Here is a 19715-nt window from a genome sequence, read left to right as displayed (position 1 = left end):
TATGTCAATATCATTTTCTGCCAACTAAGTTAATTGAGAATATAATACTTAAAAAGTCAGAAGACTTTAATCACTTAAAACTATAGTAAGAACTATACTAAATACTCACATAAAAATGAAAAAAAAGAACTGCATGGATGAACTGAATGGCTGATCAATGAACACATTCTCATTCCTCCTTTCTTCATCATACTCAAGCAAAGTTGCCTAACCATGACTGCTCTGTGCAGGAGACTCAAGAAGACTTGTCTTTGTTTTCGTCAGATTGGAGTAGAGCCAGGCGTTGGGAGCTCATGCCTGTAATCCTAGCTACTCAGGAGCCTGAGATCTGAGAATCGCTGTTCTAAAGCCAGCTGGGTAGAAAAATCCATGAAAATATCTCCAGTTAACCCAAAACTCAGAAATGGAGCCATGGCTCAAAGTGGTAGAGCGCTAGCCTTGAGCAATAAATCTCAATGACAGTGTCTAGGCCCTGAGTTCAAACTCCATGACCAACTATATATATAGTTGGTCATATATATATATAATTATTCAAAATGTTAATGTGTATATATTATATATTTTGAAGAAGAAGATGTAAGTGTACTAAGGAGTGCTGTTTGATTCATTGGGATATACGCACACTTTTTTTCAGAAGGTGTGATCTCTGCTCTTGTGGGTTTTTTTAATAGATGATTGCCTTGCTCAGTGTGGCAAAGACTGTCGCTCTTATTGCTGTGATGGACACACACCCTATTGCTGCTCCTACTATGCCTACATCGGGAACGTTCTCTCGTGAGTACTGGTCACATGGGAAAGGACTAATGTTCTTTGTTTTGTTTTCAAGGAACACAGATATAAGTGTGATCAAGAGAGTTTATGATTATTGAGTCAAAATTTTACTGGAGGTTTTAAATGCACAGTACTATCTGTTATGCTTTCTTATTTGAAAAATATGCAAAAATTAGTATATATTGCATTTAAAGGGAGATTAAAGAGTAGTCTTTCTTTGTTCAATGTTGTGCACCTATAGAAATGTTTTCAGTAGACATATAACTGATCATTCACTGTTGTTGATGGTATGTTTTGCCTTCTGTGTTGAAGAATTTGTAAGTTAACTTTATCTGTTAACAAATATTAATGCATAGCCAGTTTACCTTGCCATCCATAAATACTTCTAATGCATCCAGTAGATGTCCAAGAAATGAGAGTTTATGAATAAAGCAGTTGCTGTATCAAATATCAGGTTTTTTACATAATTTTCATAAAGCAACTTTGGGAAATTAGTTTAGAGTCCAAGAAGTGGTAGACATGAATAATGTAAAGTAATAAATAAACCATATGCATGCAAGAGAGAATATATTATACACATAAGAAGGTACTTAGCATTTCTCCATAACTAAGAAGTTATTTTCATACTGCTTCTGAACAAAGGACAAAGGATGGATCTGCCTTGAGGATGGCAAGTCTAGAAAAGTGAACACGTGGTCAGTTCCTCTGTTCACACAAGTGAAGGAATAGCCTGTGGCTCTTGTCCAGCAGGAGTGGTCTAACCTCTATCCTCTTCTGCTGTTCATTTTTCAAGTGCACATTATGGTGAGTTGGGATCATTACTGTTCCCAGACTTCTGTTCTCCTTAACTTGTGCCCTCTGCAGGCTGAGTAGGGACAGGAAATATTAGATATTAAATTATATGTGCCCAGCTATTTTTGGACATGTCTGTTGAGATGACTTATAACACATCCTCAATTTCCCAAAACATAAAACCTGGCACTACAGAAATCTTCTAAAGGGCTCATTGGGCCTGGAAATAATAGAGTCAAGTCTGTCTGAATTCAGTACCCCAAAACAGCCACACTTTGGGATATACTCAAAGACTCTCATAGCCACATAAGAAGTATCAAGCTGAAATTCAAAATGAATATTTTGTAAATTTTAAATAGAACTTTTGCATTCCTTGAAAGTAAATAAACTCTCCATGTTTGAATATTCCCTCAGAATGACATTTTTTTACAGAATGACTTTTTTTTACAGAAATGTATCCTCTCAAATCTAAATATATAATAATGTGTATGTAACTTCACAGTCTTTAATATAATTTAGTTTTTTCCCATTGATAAAATGAAGTTGTATTTTCAGATAATCTCTCCATCGTAGATACGGGGAGAGGAGCATTACCATCAGTCAGTGATTCTGTGGTTCTTTGGTCCACTGACTCTTGATCCATTTTATTTCAGTCTATTTACTGAGTTGAGATGTACTGATATCTCAGTTTCTCTCCCCATAGCCATCACTATCTTGGTAAATAAATATAGAACACACAATAACTGACTCATCAAAATATGTGAAAATGTTAAATTTGAAGATATGCTTTATATGATTGATATTCAGCATCACATTTTACAGTTCTAAGATACATGCGCAAGATCTATACCTAATTTCACTATTTAATTAAAGTAAACCATTAGTTTCACTAATATATTTATCTGAGTTATAAGGATCATGGATTTGCTATCTTTAGGGGAAAAACTGTGTTTTAGAAGGGAAAATAAACACAGATGGCATTATATTTCAGGCAGTTAAAACTGAACTTGCTGTTCAAAATAGAAATTACTGAGTAAATTCCTTGCTAAACAATTCTTAGGGGAAAAAAAGCTTGAAAATCCTCCCCCACCCCCAACCACCCCCCAGCTGAAGAATACTTTTTCAGGATTTCCAGTTATTGTTTAACATTTGAAAAGAGTTCTTAACTCCACCCAGCCCCCCTCCCTTTTTTTAAAGTTGTGGCCGGATGGAGTAGGTAGAAAAAAAGTCAATTCTAAAAATGCTTCCAAGAGGTCTTTCATGCACATGTTTTCCAAAATGATTTTATTATGGAATTTTTAAACTGTGTTTCCTCTCTTTCAAACATCCAAACACATTCTTGGTACAATCATTTTAATCTTCTTAACAGAAAGTTTCATATTTTTAGTAAGCAGGTAAATGAAGGAAGAAGCAATTAACACAGCAAAATATGACATATTGTAAATGAACAATTTTGTAATTTGTTTGTGGTTTTGATGAATTATCAAATTAAAACTTGGCTCTGTTTTAAATTAAGTAAAGGGACCAGAACACAAATTAGATCTCTCTCTTTCTTTTCTTTTTTTTGATGAGTTTGATTTTTTTTTTGATGAGTTTGACTTGACTCTTTGAGAATCTTATTGGTGAAGCCCCTGCTACTCACCAACACAGTTTGTAGAGTTGAGGCAATATATTGAATCCTTTTATTTTGATTTTCTATACCTGCTTCTACTCTTTTTACACCTCATTGATACTTGTTTTTGATGGGATCACAGGAGCTAAATTTCTGTTTTTCTGTTCATGGAGAAATCTTTCTTTTCATTATCCTTTCCTTTGTAGATAATCATTTTCATATAGGAAATTCATAATGTTATCTTTCGGAATTGAAGAATGTTTTTGTGTTGCTTCCATCAACTAGTTATTTATAAATGCACATAGAAGAGCCCCTACTGTGGGATCCAAAGACGCTGCACCCTTACTTCTAAGACCTTGAAAAATCTGATCAGAGAAGAGAGTAGAGACAATGTTCATTCAATGAGCTAATATATCGTGTACTACTAGAGGGCCAGAGGGTACATCTAAGTCCATGCACATGTGAGTGTATTGTTTAGAATGAGATGTTTAGAGAAAGCTTCATAACTGGCATTTGATCAGAGATTTTAAGTAAGAACAGATATTTACAAAAATGGACAGTGAAGAAAGGGAAATGGATTCCAGACAGAGTGACTCTGGAGCCCAAAGCCAGAGGTAGAAGAAAGGAAATGATCAGTTTGGCAAAACTCATCTTGTTCAGTGTAGCTAGATTGGCAAAATTAAATTAGATGAAAACATATGGATAAGTAGGTCAGATAAGAGGTAGATTTTTACTAACATAGTCTTATTGGTCATGCCTACCAAAACTAAAATGAAATAATTCCGTAGTTTGGGAGGGAAATTAGACATCTATCTTCTTTACAAAGAACCCACTTTCAGACACTACTAAACAATGTATGAAGGTGAGAAAACTCCAAATGCAGATTATTTTTATTTATTCTGTTATATGAATGATGGTTAACACCTGTTATGATGTGACATTATTTGGAATATTTCTGGTAGACTACGTGATGCTATAATCACTGACCTATTTATGAGATTTATGATCATATGAGCAACTACTACAAGACTGAAATCCTCATTGTGTTTAACAATGAGAATTTGGGACAATTTGAGAAATAATTTCCCACCAGTCAGACATAATAATCAGCAGTTCTTCTCCATGAAAGATGAACTCCTCTGTAATGAACATGACAAAGGCCACTTATATTTTCCCTGCTAATAAATGAAAAGATCTGGGTAGAATTGAGAGAAATACAAGATACAGTTGAGTGTTTAATTAATGTTTATCTATTGGAACCAACAAGACAAGCCAAGAAATAAAGGTACTCGGTGATATAAGAGACTAACTGTATAATATTATGTATGAATGAAACAATAACCAGTTGGGATCTAATGAGTCAGATGACATGATATAGGATTTAATTCTCTAACTCAAAAATAGACTTTTGTTTTTCATTATAAAATGCTGACCCGTATAAGATTCCTCAGAGAACCATCTGGCAACACAAAATCCCCAAGGGTGAAAAATATCTAGAGGAAGAACTCATAATTAAGATCCTGTTGGGATTGAGTTTCTTTTTCTCTCAATGAAATGTGAAAGATATATTACCCACAGTTTTGCAAAGACAGTTAATAAATATCACAACTGTGATTTTACAGCCTTGCTATGCATGAAAGCAAAATTGAGCTAAAAGATAAAGGTTTCATATTTCCAGATGGCATTTGAGAGCCTTATGATCATTAAGTAGCTGAGTGTTCTGAACTGCACACAGAGGCGATTCAAACACTGGCAGAAACACAGCCATTTCAACAGCTTGGATGTTGGTTTAAAATGTTATGTAAATTAATGAAATTAGAATTAATGGTAGATATGTACCAAAGCTACTAAACAAATCAAATTTTGAGTCTTATTTTTTGTTTTACTAATGCCACAAAAAGAAATTAACTGACATGGTAAAAACAAATGTGAACCAGAATTAAAATTGGCAACAACTTATATTAGAAAGAAAGGCAGTGTGTGTCTCTGAAGACATACAATTACGTGTCATATGTAATTAAGAGAAAATATAAATACATAGATATCTAAAGCTTTAATCTGTCAAGCTATATTCTCTCCTAATTATCTTCATAAATTAAGCCTAATTAGAAGAAATGCAATTTGTTTACAGAAAGCAATGAAGTTTCTAGGACACACTTCCAATACTGTACTGTTGCACACATATACATACATGTTCAGTGACTTACACCAGCAGCTGAGAGGGCCAGCCATTCATCACCTGGGGTCCTGTCGGCAGATGGCTTGGGAGCATCTAGGCAGCAGTGCACTACCCATTGTGGAAAACACAAAACACAGGGGATTCAAAGAGTGGAGTTTTCACTCCCATGAGAGGATGCTGTGAAGACTTTTTAATGTGAGTAATTCTAATGTTAAACTCAGAAGGAATAGAAATTCACAGAACCCATCCTTACATTTAAAACACCAAGCAAACTAGGAATATGGAAGAAAAATTAATCTAATAGATAGCAGAAAACATGTATCTCCTTATCTCAAATCTCCTGATCTCGGTGATGGGATGTTAAAGTCTTTCACGCTAAGGTAACAGTAGGACAAGCCAGTGAGGGTCACCGCTTCTATGCAGCCTTATACAGAAAGTCCTATCTAACCAAAAATAGAATGGGGAAAAGGAATTAGAAAGGAAGAAACTAGTAAGAACAGATACTGCACTTGATCTTAGTCAAAAGGCTGAGAAGCAATAAAGACTTGGAACAAAAATCATACTAAATGAAGTAAGCCAGACCCAAAGAAATATAGGTCCCATGGTTTCCCTTATTTGCAATAATTAGTATATGTCTAGGATAATTTTATCAGATGAGCAGAAAAGCTCAAAAGCTATGTACATATGACCATATAAGATAATGGTATGCAAAATGAACCCCAAGGTATGGACACAAGAGGTTTTTCTTTGTTGTTGTTGTTTTTAATGTACTATGTGATTTTTTTTTGTTTCTTATATGTTCTTCTCCCTATGGTATATTCCCTGTTGTCACTGTATTTGATTTTGGTACATTTATTTATATATGTACATTTAAATATACATTTATCTAATTTGGGGAGGGGAAGGGAAATAACAAAATGCTGAAACAAGGACACAGGATGACCGATTGCAACAATGAGACTCACAAGACACTATGTTGGAAATGAACTTTACAACTTCAGGGAGGGGGGGAGGAGCTGGGGAGGGGGGGAGGGAAGGGATGGTAGGAGAAAAACAAAGAAGGAGGTAACAATGCTCCACAAGAAATGTACTCATTTTCTTACTCATGTAACTCCTCTGTACAGTATCTTTTTATGTTTTTATTGTAAAAATAGTGTACAGAGGGGTTACAGTTATGTGAGGTAATGTGTCCATTTCTTATCGAGCATTATTACTTCCTCCTTTGTTTTGCCCCTACCATGCAGTATCTTTACAATAAAATGAAAGAAAAGAAAGAAAAAAACCCCTAAATTTTACTATTTACAAATAGTGTGTCAATACTCAGATTAGAAAAACTAAAAATAGAACTCACCAAAATAACAGAGTACATAATAGGGTACCAAAATTAGTTCAGTGTTAAATACCTGCAACATTTATTAGAAAGTAGAGCCTGTATGTATATAAACAAATTCACAGTACAACATTAAGAACTGTGAGAGATCTAGGGACACAGCTCAGAACACTTGCTTAGCAATTCCTATGTGCCAAGCACCATTCTTGGTGGCTCATCTGCATTAATTTGTTTAGTTCATAACACAATTGCTGGAGTAGTCTTTATTACTATGTCCTTACTATCCACTGTGCAGAAACTCAGGGTTGATCCACAATATCACACACACACACACACAAATACTCTGCAAGTACCTCATAAGCAATTCAAAAAGTGTGTGGCATTTATTGAATAACATAGAAACAAAAATTTCATTTTAAAAAAAATGAGATCTAGAGAAATTGAGAGATACATCCAAATTATGGGTGGAAATATTTCAATGAGATCATTATTAGGCAATGTCAGTTTATTCTGAATTATTATATAATTCCAATCAAAATCCATAAGACCATTTTTTAAATTGAATTTGAAAGAGTGGACCTACGATTAATGGGATAAAGTAAAAAAAAACTCAGAACAGGGATGCTAGATAAGGAAAAAGAATAGAATACTATTTGACAACATCTGAATCTACAAAATGAGTGACTAGAATTAGGATCTCTACACTGATGGAAGACAGAGCAAGGATTCCGATTAAACCACAGAAACAGACCCAAATAATCTCTAAGCTGCCTGCTTTGCATGATTATTTTGTATGGTGTCCTTGAAATGAATTGGAGAATAGTCAAGAAGGTTCAGAAAAGGGAATGATTTCCATTTTTAATATGCTAAATTCAAATGTACCAACATTCAATTCCAGTGGAAAGTGCAGGATAAAAAAACTGATGGTTGAGGCTGGGACTGTGGCTTAGTGATAGAGTGCTTGCCTAACATGCTTGAAGCCCTGGGTTCAATTCCTCAGTACCACATAAACAGGAAAGGCCGGAAGTGGCTCTGTGGCTCAAGTGTTAGCCTTCAGCAAAAACAGGCTCAGGGACAGTGTGCAGGCCCCGAATTCAAGTCCCAGAATTGGCTAAAAAAAAGCTAATGATTGAAAAGGTGCATAGGGTACAGCATTTGAGAGGCCAAAGCAAGAGGATTGTGAGTTCACGGTCAGCTTGGACTGCCTAATAAGATCCTGTGATTCTCCCCTTCTGCCTGAGAATACTGTTCCTCTTTCAGTTCTATCAACACTGATCTGCCCTTCTCCATTCACACCTGTGTGTATTTATATTACATAAATTTATTTATATTACATAAATTTATCTCAATTCACTATGAATTGCATATATTGCCATAACAATCAGTTTAGGAGGCTTTCCATGTTTATTTGCTCTGAGTTTTAATTGCAGCAGATTTGGTAATATCTAGTCCTGTATTTTAAGTTTTAGGAGCTACTTTAATTAGAAGTCTAAGTTGGGTAATAGAAGATAAACGGTGTTTGGTAGTGAAAGAGGTTGTTAAAGTGTGTGGGAGGACTACTAAGGACTAGTGTGTGTGTGTGTGTGTGTGTGTGTGTGTGTGTGTGTGTGTGTTTGACAGTTCTGGGGCTTGAACTTGGGGCCTAGTGCTATCCCTGGGATTTGTGCTCAAGGTTATTACTCAACTACTTGAGTCACAGCTCTATTTCCTTTTTTTTTCTTCTGGTTAATTGGAGATAAGAGTCTCACCAACTTTCATGCCCAGGCTGGCTTCAAACTGTGACCATATCCCAGCCTCCTGAGTACCTAGGATTATAGGAATGAGCCATTGGTGCTGAGCTACTATGTATTTTTGAGCTTTCTTCATCTTAAAAATACATTGATTTATTATGCATAATAACTATTATGCATAATAATTTAATAATAAAAATATAATAACAATAACTATTACATATAAATTTTAATTTAGATATCGTAAGAGCTCTATGACTGAAACATTATCATTTCTATCTGCCCAAATGAAAAGGTAGAGGCTGTATTAAGTAATTTGTCCTGTTCCAGACAGCTGCCACACAACAAGCTAGTTTTTTAAACTGTATGTGTTTGGTCTTTTTCTGTTGTTTCCCACAGGCTCCTAAACATAGGATGAAGGTCACAAGATGGGATGATGAATGGAAAAAGCTTATTGCTCTCCTTACAAGTTCCTAAATGATGCATTTGAAGAGCTATTTTCCTATCTTGAAGGCCTGGCTTAAATTCTTTTCTATATCATGCTATACCATTATGCTTTCTCTGCCCTCTTATTTGTCAACTTACTGAAGTTTTTCATATCTCTGCATGACCTTCCACACCCTACACCTGAGAGAAAAGAAGCCAGTCTGTCAAAATTTTCAATGGGGCTTGTCATACTGAAATATCCAATAATCCAATATCCATGATTGAAATGCAAGTCAAGCCTCGTTTAAACATGAAAAGCCTGAGATTTTATAGGTCTAAATTATTAATGCACATCAGCTGGGTAAATATTTGTTTAGATAAATCAAATCATAATTTGAATATGTTATTGGTTTCAAAGACTAGCTTCACATGGAATACAGATTAAGCATCCTCATAGAGCAAAAGGTGTAATTGAGTCAGTTATCATTTTCTAATAGCACTGTTTATGATAAATTATAATCAGATGAGACGGGCTAGAATTGAAAACCCAATGAGATTATAATGATTTAGCTTCTTGTCATGTTTTACAGTGAATGTGCTTCATCAATGAGGTAGTGGGGTCTGTCAGCAAAAGACTATTAAGGCAACAGTCTTCTATTCAACTCTATTCACTTCCATCACTTTTGCATAAAAAATGTTTTAGTGGCACAAAGGAATAACCAGTGGTTTTATGCTTATTGTAGTGGAAGAATTCTGGCAGCAGCTCAGCCTAAAGCAGTGTCTCCTAGTTATCTCCCAACTGTGACGTGTTAGGAAGAACACACCCATAACTAATGAAAATTTCAGAGGGCAATGATAATGTCATAGAGTATAACAGGATTCCATTGGAAAGAGCCACGGATGAAAGCCTGAGCTACTTAACCCATAGTAACACTCTTGAGACTCAAAGACAAACAAATTTGGTCATTTCTAGAGAAGGAAGGAAGAACTTGTAGATAAAGAATTGTTTATGCCTTTGCACAAATAGAGAGGAACAGTACAGAGGACTTCAAATATTCTTTTCTCTGAATTCACACTGTCAAAAAGGTGAGCAGAACTACATACCTCTGTGCTGTATATAACCAGTCTTACAGTAATGCTCAAACATTACTCCTCTCGAAGATCAGGAGTAGTACAAGACCCACCTCTAAAACATTATATGCAAGGAAATACTAGAATTTAAATATATTTATTTTTACTGAAGCATATTCCTTTTATTATTGAGATTCAGTGTAATGTTTCAACACAGGCATTTAATGTTCAGTGATCACATCCAATCTCACTGGTGCACTCACACACTTCTCAACCTCTCGTATGTTCAGCATAGATTCTGGGTAAGGTATTTATCTTTCCCATATGAGAAACCCATGTAATATGGGTTATTTCTCTCTAGACAATCCTTCCATTTGGCTACAAATGACAGGATCTCATCTTCTTTATGGATGAATTATATTAATTTTTTTTCATCCATGGATAGGCATCTTAGCATCAATAGCATCTTAGCTATTGTTACTAGTTATCATTTAAATTAATCAAATAAATGCTGACAATTCTACTTTGAAGTTACAATCTTAAATAACACCCATCCCTACCTTTGCTAGGTAGAATTGAACAAGGAAAGACATTTTTTGGTGTGATTCTGTACCTTACTATTAGCAGTTTTAGTGTTGGGAAGTTACCAATGAAAGAACAAGAGTATTGGGATTCAGAGAAAAAAAAACTCTGGGCTTAGATTTCTCTTCTTTTGTGCTGTATGAGCTTAGTTTTCTCAATATTATTGAACCTCAGTTTGCTGGTGGGTAAAGAGGAAAGAGTGGACCCAACTTGCATGCTTCTTATAATGGGGCTGAAAGATACATTTGTATAGGAAAGCACTCAATAGGGTTTTAGGCTTTTTCCCTGTCATGAATTAAACCACTGGGCTTTGGGGGAAAAAAATTCTAGATTTGAGGGAAAAGGAAACAGGTGGAAAACATCATGGCTTCATTCAGTTCATATGTAAAACTCTGTGAAGGTACAAGGTAGCACTCCTAGTGAGGGACTCTGTCCCTGGCTAAGAGGAATACCTGTCAACTAAAGAGTACCAGTGCCCCAAAATGGAGGCATATCGCTCCCAGGAAAGTAGCCCTGGCCTTGAAGGAAACAAATGATACTCTTGATCAAAGATGATTGCAGTCTGAGAGCTGCAAAGGCCTCTAATTAAGTCCTGCATCCCACTGCCCACTGGTTGCCCAAAGCACCACACAGTCAGAAAAGTCCTGTGCACTTGATCCACACATCTGCCCTGTGGCCTGAGGCTGATCTGTAAGCTAAACCAAGAAACAATCTCAGAAACAAGGGTGAGTCTAATAAAAGTCCATAAACCCTATTCATGAAAAAAAAAATAGCAAATGTAATTCCAAGAGTCAATGAGTAACGATTTGCTTTATAAACACATTCATTATGGAATTCTAATGAATTCCTTTTATGAATGTGATTCATGACTTTCAAAATGATGTATTTTTATGTGCCTAGCTCATGTCTACCAATATGTGAATAATTCATGGTCACAAACAGTGTTCTAACTGTTGGACACTGCAATCAAACAATCCCAGTGCTCTACTGAAATGTTGCAGGAAACAGTGTGGAACTGCCATTGTTAGGATTTATCAAAACATCTCTCAATAGACATAGCCTATGTGTGCAACAGAATGAAAGTATTTTTAGGAGTAGCTAATGCATGCCAGATGAACTGCCAAAAGAAAACAATCATAAATCACAAGGATCAATTGAAGTTTATCAATACAAAAGTGACTCTATTTTGATTTATGTTGTTGGACATCCACAAAGAATTTGTTCATGTAATATATTGATTTAATGTGGGAGGGGTAAAATCATTTTTAACTCATTATCTTAACTGAAGGGGCTGAGTCTAGTTATTGTCATTGTTATTTTTAATTGCGCCCATCCTGGGGCTTGAACTCAGAGCCTGGGTGCTGTCCCTGAGCTTCATTGGCATCAAAAAGACCTCAGAGACAGCACCCAGGCCTTGAATTCAAGCCCCATGACTAATAAATAGTAATAATAAAATAAGAAGAAGAAATCATAGTCTCAACTGGCAAACTTCTCATTGAGAATTCTATGTCTGGGTTAGAACACATGCTTCAAATTGCTGGATGTCTTCTACTCTGCTGTTTCTCCATTGTTGGAAAACACAAATCTGCATCTCACAGGGGTGATGTTTAAACTGTGTTCATCTGAAACACAGGGGATCCTCTGGGATGTCATCAGGAAATAAGACAAATATCTGCTCATCATTGACAAATCTACTATCTCTGCATTTTGATGAACACATATAATAACGAACAAATTAATGCATTTGATATATATATATATATATATGTGTGTGTGTGTGTGTGTATTTTGAAGTTGTCTGCAAAAATACTTCTCTAGATGTTATGAGTGGTTCCAAGAATTTACAGACACTAAAGGAAGAGATTAAATGAACCATTGATGTACTCTCCTTAAAGACAATTTGCTTTGAATAAGACATACCAATGTGGAGTTCTTGTTACCTTTTGAATCAACAAAATAAAATAGTCCATTGTGTCACCATGGATGAAAGAGGAATACACATGCACACACACAATACACACACACACACATACTATGTATATATATATATAGATGTGTGTGTATATATATGTATATGACACACGCGGGGATTGGGGGGAGAGAGGGAGAGACCAGAGGTCCTCAGCCAGAAGTGCTTTGGCCCTGCAGTGGACAGGTGAAGGTATCATGATTTCTTTTGGTATCTGAGGAAGGAGATGCCACTGGAGACCAGGGGTTTGAAGCAAGAGATTCTGAGCAACATCTTTTAACACACACTTCACCCTCCACATCACAAATGTTAATAGTGGTCAGGTTTCAAGCCCTTGATCTAGAAAAGGATGTGACCAAGGTTCAACCAGCTCTGCTATCTAGAGATATTTGGACAAATTCTCTAGATTCTTTTGTAGATATTTTAACCAACCTATGAAGACTTGCACTTCACCAGAGTCTTCACAAGTTACTATACTTCACCAAAATGTCACTCTTAATAGCTCTGAAATGCTTATCTTACGATCTATTTAACCACCAGGCATAGTTCATTCTAGAAGGAAAAGAGAAATCATGTGGACCTATTAACACGCCTGTTAAAATACCTGAAATTTTCAAAAGACAGAACAAATTGCTGAGTTAACCATTGTTTATAGAGGATTTAACCTCCCACTATGCATTAACAATAGGGGGAAATGTTTAATAATAAAATCAGGACTAACTTGTTTAGCCAAAAAACAAAACAAGAAGAGAAATTAAAATGAAAATAATTGATTGAATTGTCTTCCAGAGGAAAAAGAACAACAAAGGTGTACTGACTTGCATGGAGTTCCAAGCGAAATTATTTTCATTTCATTTTCTTCTTTTTTTTTTTTCTTCAGATTTTAAAGTCATGCTAGTGATTTGCAGAAGTTTTGATATGTCATTCTAATTCTAAACCAGTCTAAAACTTCATAATCCCTGTTAGTGAGAACAAATCATTTGGGAATTGTGACCTTTGCGAAGATGGTCCATCCTGTCTACTTTTCTATAATACATCAAAGATTCCAGACAACAGTGGTAGAAATACTAATTTCATATATTGTATATAAGCAAGCCACATAGGTAACATGGACTAGAGGCAAAGATAGGGAAAGTAGAAAACTAAAGGATGTTTATAAATTTTCTGATGAGAATGACTTAAATAACAAATTTTAACTTAGGTTTAATGAAAAAAATATACTGTCCCTTGAAATGTGTAAGAATTTTGGAAGCAAGAAAAAGATAATAAAATCAAAGCTCTGATCATTGGCAAACTTCCCCAACAATGTGCATTTTTAAAAATTCATTAAGCTTTTAAAAATAATGATTCTGTTGTTTCCTTTTATTTATTTATTTTTTATTCTTCCAATCTAAATATTTATGAGCAGGGAGAGCTCACACAGAACCAAAGAGGCTCTGAAATTCAATTCTTTCTGGGTACTGCTACACAGTATTTCAAGGGAAAGAGCTAATCCTAAAATGATTTCTCCAAAGCCAGTAAAATCTGTTCTACTTTTCAGATTATGCTATTAGAAAGACCATCTCACAGGTGTATCAATTAATCGATGGTGTGATTTAAAGATCCACCAAACTTTGTAGGTTATTTTTTTTCCTGTAGTTCATCATTTATTTCAAATAACACTTTTAAGCCTATATTTGCATACAAGAAACAAAATATACTTATTTATTCATTTTAAATCATATTCATTCTTTCAAATGTCCTCTATTTGAAAACACCAGGACTTAATTGGGCCTGTTCATGGGGACCAGACATCTCACAGCATTTAGATTAATTCAAATTAGATGCTCCTAGAGTTTAGTGTGCATTAGCTGAAGTGTTTGCTAAAAATACATTTTTCCCGGGACCTAATCTAGAAATTCACAATCATTAGATAGAAAAACCTGTTTCTATTCACCCTCACCACCTCCCTCCACCCACTAGAAAATTCTGGAACCAATGGTCCTGAGAACCCATTGTCTATATAATCCATATCAAGATTCATTTCATTTTTGGAGTCCTAGATCTCTCTACTTACTTATCAAATTAAGATACACAAGTAAACATTAACCTTCAATGGCATAGTGTTGCACCTTTCTAATCCTAGGTAGATGTGAGGTAGAGGTAGATAGATCATGGTCTGAGGATACAAACACCTTACATCACTTGAAAAATAAAGAAAAAAGGCAGGGCAGGGCTCAACTGCAAAACCATGAGTTGAAACCCCACCCCACACCCCCCAAAAGGCCATACTTTCAGAAAGAAAACACAACATCCTTGGGTTGAATGCTGCAAAGACAGGATTCTTTTTTCCCCTATTTTAAGCAATAAACTACGTGCTAGCCTCCGGGCTTCCTAATCCGAAAAATGCAGCCTCATCCTGGCTCAGCTCTGGCCTGGTGATGCGGGCTCTTCCGCCTAGGGTCAAGGGACACTTCCGTCTTCAGTGTCTTCCTGCCAGGAAACCCACATTTCCACTTCATTTTTTTGTTAGGATTGTTCTTTTCTGATGTCTTCTGAGGCCACTGCGGGCCACACTGAGCTTCCTCCTTGAGCTGGGCAAGTTATTTCCTGAGATAGCTATTATTATAGCTGCAGCACGCTAAACAGAGTACAACCTGCGGTGACATTGCTTTATGCATTCTCTCCAGCTCACCTGTCATCTGTGGGCCTAGTTATAATCCATACTAGAATCTTAACTAATCCAAACTGTGAGATCAAGAACATACTTCATAACACATGCCTAATGAGAGTGGAATTATTCTTTTACAAACGAATTTGTTTTTTAAATGTCAGAAGGAGGTTAAAATTTAACACGACCATTTATAAATTCCAGGGTTTCTTGTTCAGAGGCAGCCCTTCCATCCTTCTTGCATGGCTCACCTGTTCCTTCCCCGTCCCCAGACTTAGCTCACTTTCCCCACTTTATCACATGTGTACGTTACATATTCTGGCTGGATGTGTCCAGTGTCCTTTGTTTATTATTCATCCACCCCCTACATACACACACACACATTAATTCTCTTCCCTTATCCAGATTTGTTTCCAGATTTCTGCTCTTCATTTTTGTTATACTATCTGTTTACTGCAAAAAGATTTATTCCATGGAGTTTCACTTCTGTGTATAGTATACTTTAGTCAACTTAATGGGGTGTGTGTGTGTGTGTGTGTGTGCATGTGTGCATGTGTGTGCGTGCGTGCGCTAATGTATTTACAAAGGAGGTTGTATTTGGGGGCTAAGGTCCACATAGGAAGGAAAACAGCCCAGATCTTTCTGGGACTTTTCCATCTCCTCAATAGTGTTGTGTTGGAGACCAAACTTACAGCACATAAGCATTTGGCGAACAAACCATATCCGACCTATTACAGGCCCTTCCTTGGCATCATATATGTGGTCATGGATTCAACAGCACTTGAGAAAGTAAGATGTTTTAACTAATCTCTTCAAGACCAGTGTTTTTCTATTTCAATTTCCTCTCCATCAAATCATTTAGAATGGCTGCACCATAGGGACCTCCAAGCTAGGGGAAGAGAATTGTGGATAGCTTTAGTCTAAGCTTAATTTAGTATATAATGTGGGAGCAGTCACTTCCACAGTCAAGTTAGTGGTTGCTAGCCATTCCAATAAAGGAATTGCTTCCAAAAGTAACCAAATACCCCACGGCTCTGACTCATCTAGCGTGCTGATGAGAAAGGGAGCCATGCACTTTATGACTAGTGATGGAGAAAAGGTTGAAACATATCTGGCCAAGATGGAGTGTAGCAAATTCTTCAAAAGAGATCATTACCAACTTGTCCATGAGCAAATCCTAACAGATGTTTTCTCAAAGTTGAAAATAGTCCCAAATATTTATACAGTGCCTCTAACAAGTTGTGATGCTTAAACCAAGAATAGCTAAAAACAAGCAGCAATCCACCATGCTTTTGGAATACTTAATTAGTTTTGGTCTTCTGGTTTGGGAAAAAGATACTGCAAAATTGTCATAAAAAGACATATATCTCTGTTTGCAGAATGCAAACATGTAGGAATTTGTGCTAATGAGCTGACAGGCCATTAGTCTAATACATTCATTTTCTTAAAGAGAGTTCCCCAGATCTTTTATTTATTTTATTTCTTTTGCAATCCAGGGGGTTGGAACTCAGAGGCTTGTGCTTAGGAGGCTGGCCTGATCCTGCTAGGCCTGATCCATACTAGCTTTTTTCCTCCCATACAAGTAAGGAGGCCACACAAGGCTGGCCTACTTTTAGGCTTCCCATACTTTCTAGGATCACAGGTTCATACCAGTGTGTCCAGTTTCCATTTTGTGGAGATAAAGGTTCTCAGATTTTTTTTTTTAACCTGGGCTGACCTAGAACTGTGGTTCTCTTCATCTCAACCTTTCAAGTCACTTGAAATGCCTAGTATATCAAACTGAGATTATACCTACGGGTTGACAAAGGGTCTTCCGTTTAACTGCCCAGGCAGACCTTGAACCACAATCCTCCAACTCTCAGTCTCTCAAGTAACTAGGATTATAAGTGGGAGCCACTATCTCCCATGGATAGTCCTCAAAGTGTTGCAAGCTTTATATTTGAGGAAGAAGATCTACCAGTGCCTTTGACAACCAAGTTGCATAGATTTCTAACAGCTCTACTTTGAGTTTGTTTTTTCCATAAATTCTTTTCTTTAAATTTTGCCTGTTTTGTATTTTTGCTGGAACATAGACCATGTTTTAACAGAATCAGCCAATATTGTCATTATGACTAATGAGTCTTCGATGAGGAAAAGAAACTATAAGTGATCAAGTTAGTTCAATAGTAGGAAGATTTTCTGTAATACTGGTGCATTTTATACTTTATTGATTTTGGAGGATTTATTATTATTATTATTAAGTGGTTGTACAAAGGGGCTACACTTCCATAAATCAATTGCAATGTTTCTTGGTCAATGTCACCCCTTCCTTTATTCTCTCTCATTTTCTCCTCTTATCCTTACTCTGTTTTTAAAACTGAATTTTTAGAAAGCATAAAAAGAATGAACAGACACAGAAATATCTTTCCATTTTCATTTTTGAAGATGAAAAATTAAGTAAATCATTGCTTTGCTTCCAAACATTTTTTCCTGATTTTTTTTTTAATAGGGGTCTTGGACACCTAGCCTGGATAGCAAGGACTGCTCCCTGCCTTAAAAGATGTCTAATGTGTGTACTAATTTAAATTAATTCAAATTAACTCCTTTGTCTTTTATTTTTTAAATGAATAATACAAACCGCGTTTAGTTTTATTAGGAATAAATATCCATTTTAACCAGAAAAGAGAAACCCTTGCCCAGCACAGATGTGTATGCCTGTGGTGTCGCTCACAAACTTCTCCATCTTGTCATTAAAACTTCAAGTTGTTTCTTACTATCTTTCTATGAAAAAGAAAATAAAGTAGCATAAAACAAAGAAGATTTGGGGGCCACCTTCCCTCTCCACTGATAAAACAGGAATGAGCTCCTAGGAGTTGTTCAGGAGGTAACATGGGAGCAGAGAAGAGACCTTGATGAACTCATCCACATACAGATTTTGAACACGACCAGTGCTCAGCATGCAGGAGGGAAGCTCTGATCCTATAAAGCGTGAAAAATGAGAAAACTGACCATGAGAATAAAATAGCTCAAAATAGTATAGAGACAAAAGTTACGATTTTAATCTTAAATATACTTGCCACGTTAAGAATTAAACACAGACCAGGATATATAGTTAAGAGTATTTATCATTTAATATGTTCTGGCTCTCAATTACTTTTGTGTTTACAGGTACCATGGTTTGAAGTTAGTAGCTCCCACTCTTAGCTTGCTCATTCAGTTGGCACTCTGCCAACTAAGCCACATTTCCTGGCTTTTTGATGGCTATTTTGAAGATGAAATTTTGTGAACTCTTCTGCCAGGGATGTTTTTGCACCATCATTCTCTAGATCTCAGCCTCTTGAGTAACTAGCATTACAGGCAAGAGACATTGTTATCCTACTTCAAATGTTATTAGTGTTACATTTTTATTTGCGCATCATTTTAGGCTGAAATAAGTTATCTTGTTAAGTATTTATCTTAATGTATTTAAATTTTATCTCCATGGTATAAAATATGTAAATGGACACTATTTTTGTTATAAAATTATTCTTTAAATTTAACTTAATGTTAAATAATTTAAATAAAGTGGTCTTTCTTTCTGGCATTACCATAAATGTCGATGTATCCCAATGTCATCATCTTACACAGGGATACACAGTCATTCAAGATTGTTGGTGGCTCACACCTGTCAGCTACTCAGGAGGCTGAGCTCTGAGGAATCTGGTTCAATCCCAGCCCAGGCAAGAATGGCCATGAGACCCTTATCTCCACAAGAGAACTAGAAGTAGTACTGTGACTCAAAGTAGTAGAGCAGTAACATTGAGCAAAAAAGCTCAGGGAGAGTGCCTAGGTACTGAGTTCAATCCGCCATGCACCTTGCCCCTCCCCCACAAGAAAAGAAATCTTTACATGTGGATCCTGACTGTGAGTTTATAAAACTTAGTTTTGTGAGTAGGGAAGAGATTTATAAACATGGCATTCTTATGACAGACATTCAGCTAATAAATCTTTGGTTTATAAATCTTTGCTTTCCCCTTTGGGATTCACATAGCCGATTTATGAGTCAAGAAGCTAAAAACTGTAATTTGATCAGGCATAAATCTTATTGTACAATTTCTGGTTTAGCATGTGTTTCATAAATCCTAGTCAGGGTAAGGTCTTTCTTTCTAAGTATTGTGCATTTAGCAGAGCCTTATATGTTCATATTTTAGGTTTCAGATGCTAAGTTGTTATTCTGGAATTATTTAGCTAAATGAGACAAGAGGTGAATAGAACATTCTCTGTATTCTAGGTGGTGGATTATCAGAGGTGCACTGTAAACCCATTCAAGATCTCAATGTATTTTAGCTTTAAAAACACTAAAATGTTGTTCTAAGGCCAGAACAAGCTCTCATCTCCACAAACAAGCCAGACATAGTGGCTTATGTCTATCATCCCAACTTCAGGTGAGGAGGAGCTAAGGGGAGGACGGTGTTCCATGGCTGTCCTAAAGCAAAACAGATAAGACTCTATGCAGAAAAATAACTAATAATGTAAAAGGGGATGTGTGTGTGACTCAAGTACTAAAGCAGAAGCATAAGGCCCTGACAAAAGTATCACCAATAATAATAACAATAATGATACAAGTTTACACCCCCACCAACAA

The 19715-nt window shown here is 36.1% G+C and overlaps 1 protein-coding gene across 1 annotated transcript in view; it reads left to right on the top strand.

Annotated features, from left to right (window-relative positions):
* Positions 1 to 19715, top strand: part of Cyyr1 (cysteine/tyrosine-rich 1) — a 71049-nt gene that overhangs the window by 6235 nt on the left and 45099 nt on the right. Inside the window, exon 2 of the mRNA XM_013031025.1 lies at positions 672 to 774. Within this exon, the coding sequence (XP_012886479.1) occupies positions 672 to 774 (103 nt within the window). The remainder of the gene's footprint in view (positions 1 to 671; positions 775 to 19715) is intronic.

The sequence above is a fragment of the Dipodomys ordii genome, unplaced genomic scaffold, assembly GCF_000151885.1.
Source record: "Dipodomys ordii isolate 6190 unplaced genomic scaffold, Dord_2.0 Scaffold136, whole genome shotgun sequence".
NCBI lineage: Eukaryota > Metazoa > Chordata > Mammalia > Rodentia > Heteromyidae > Dipodomys > Dipodomys ordii.
This window is presented reverse-complemented; position numbering and strand designations above follow the sequence as displayed.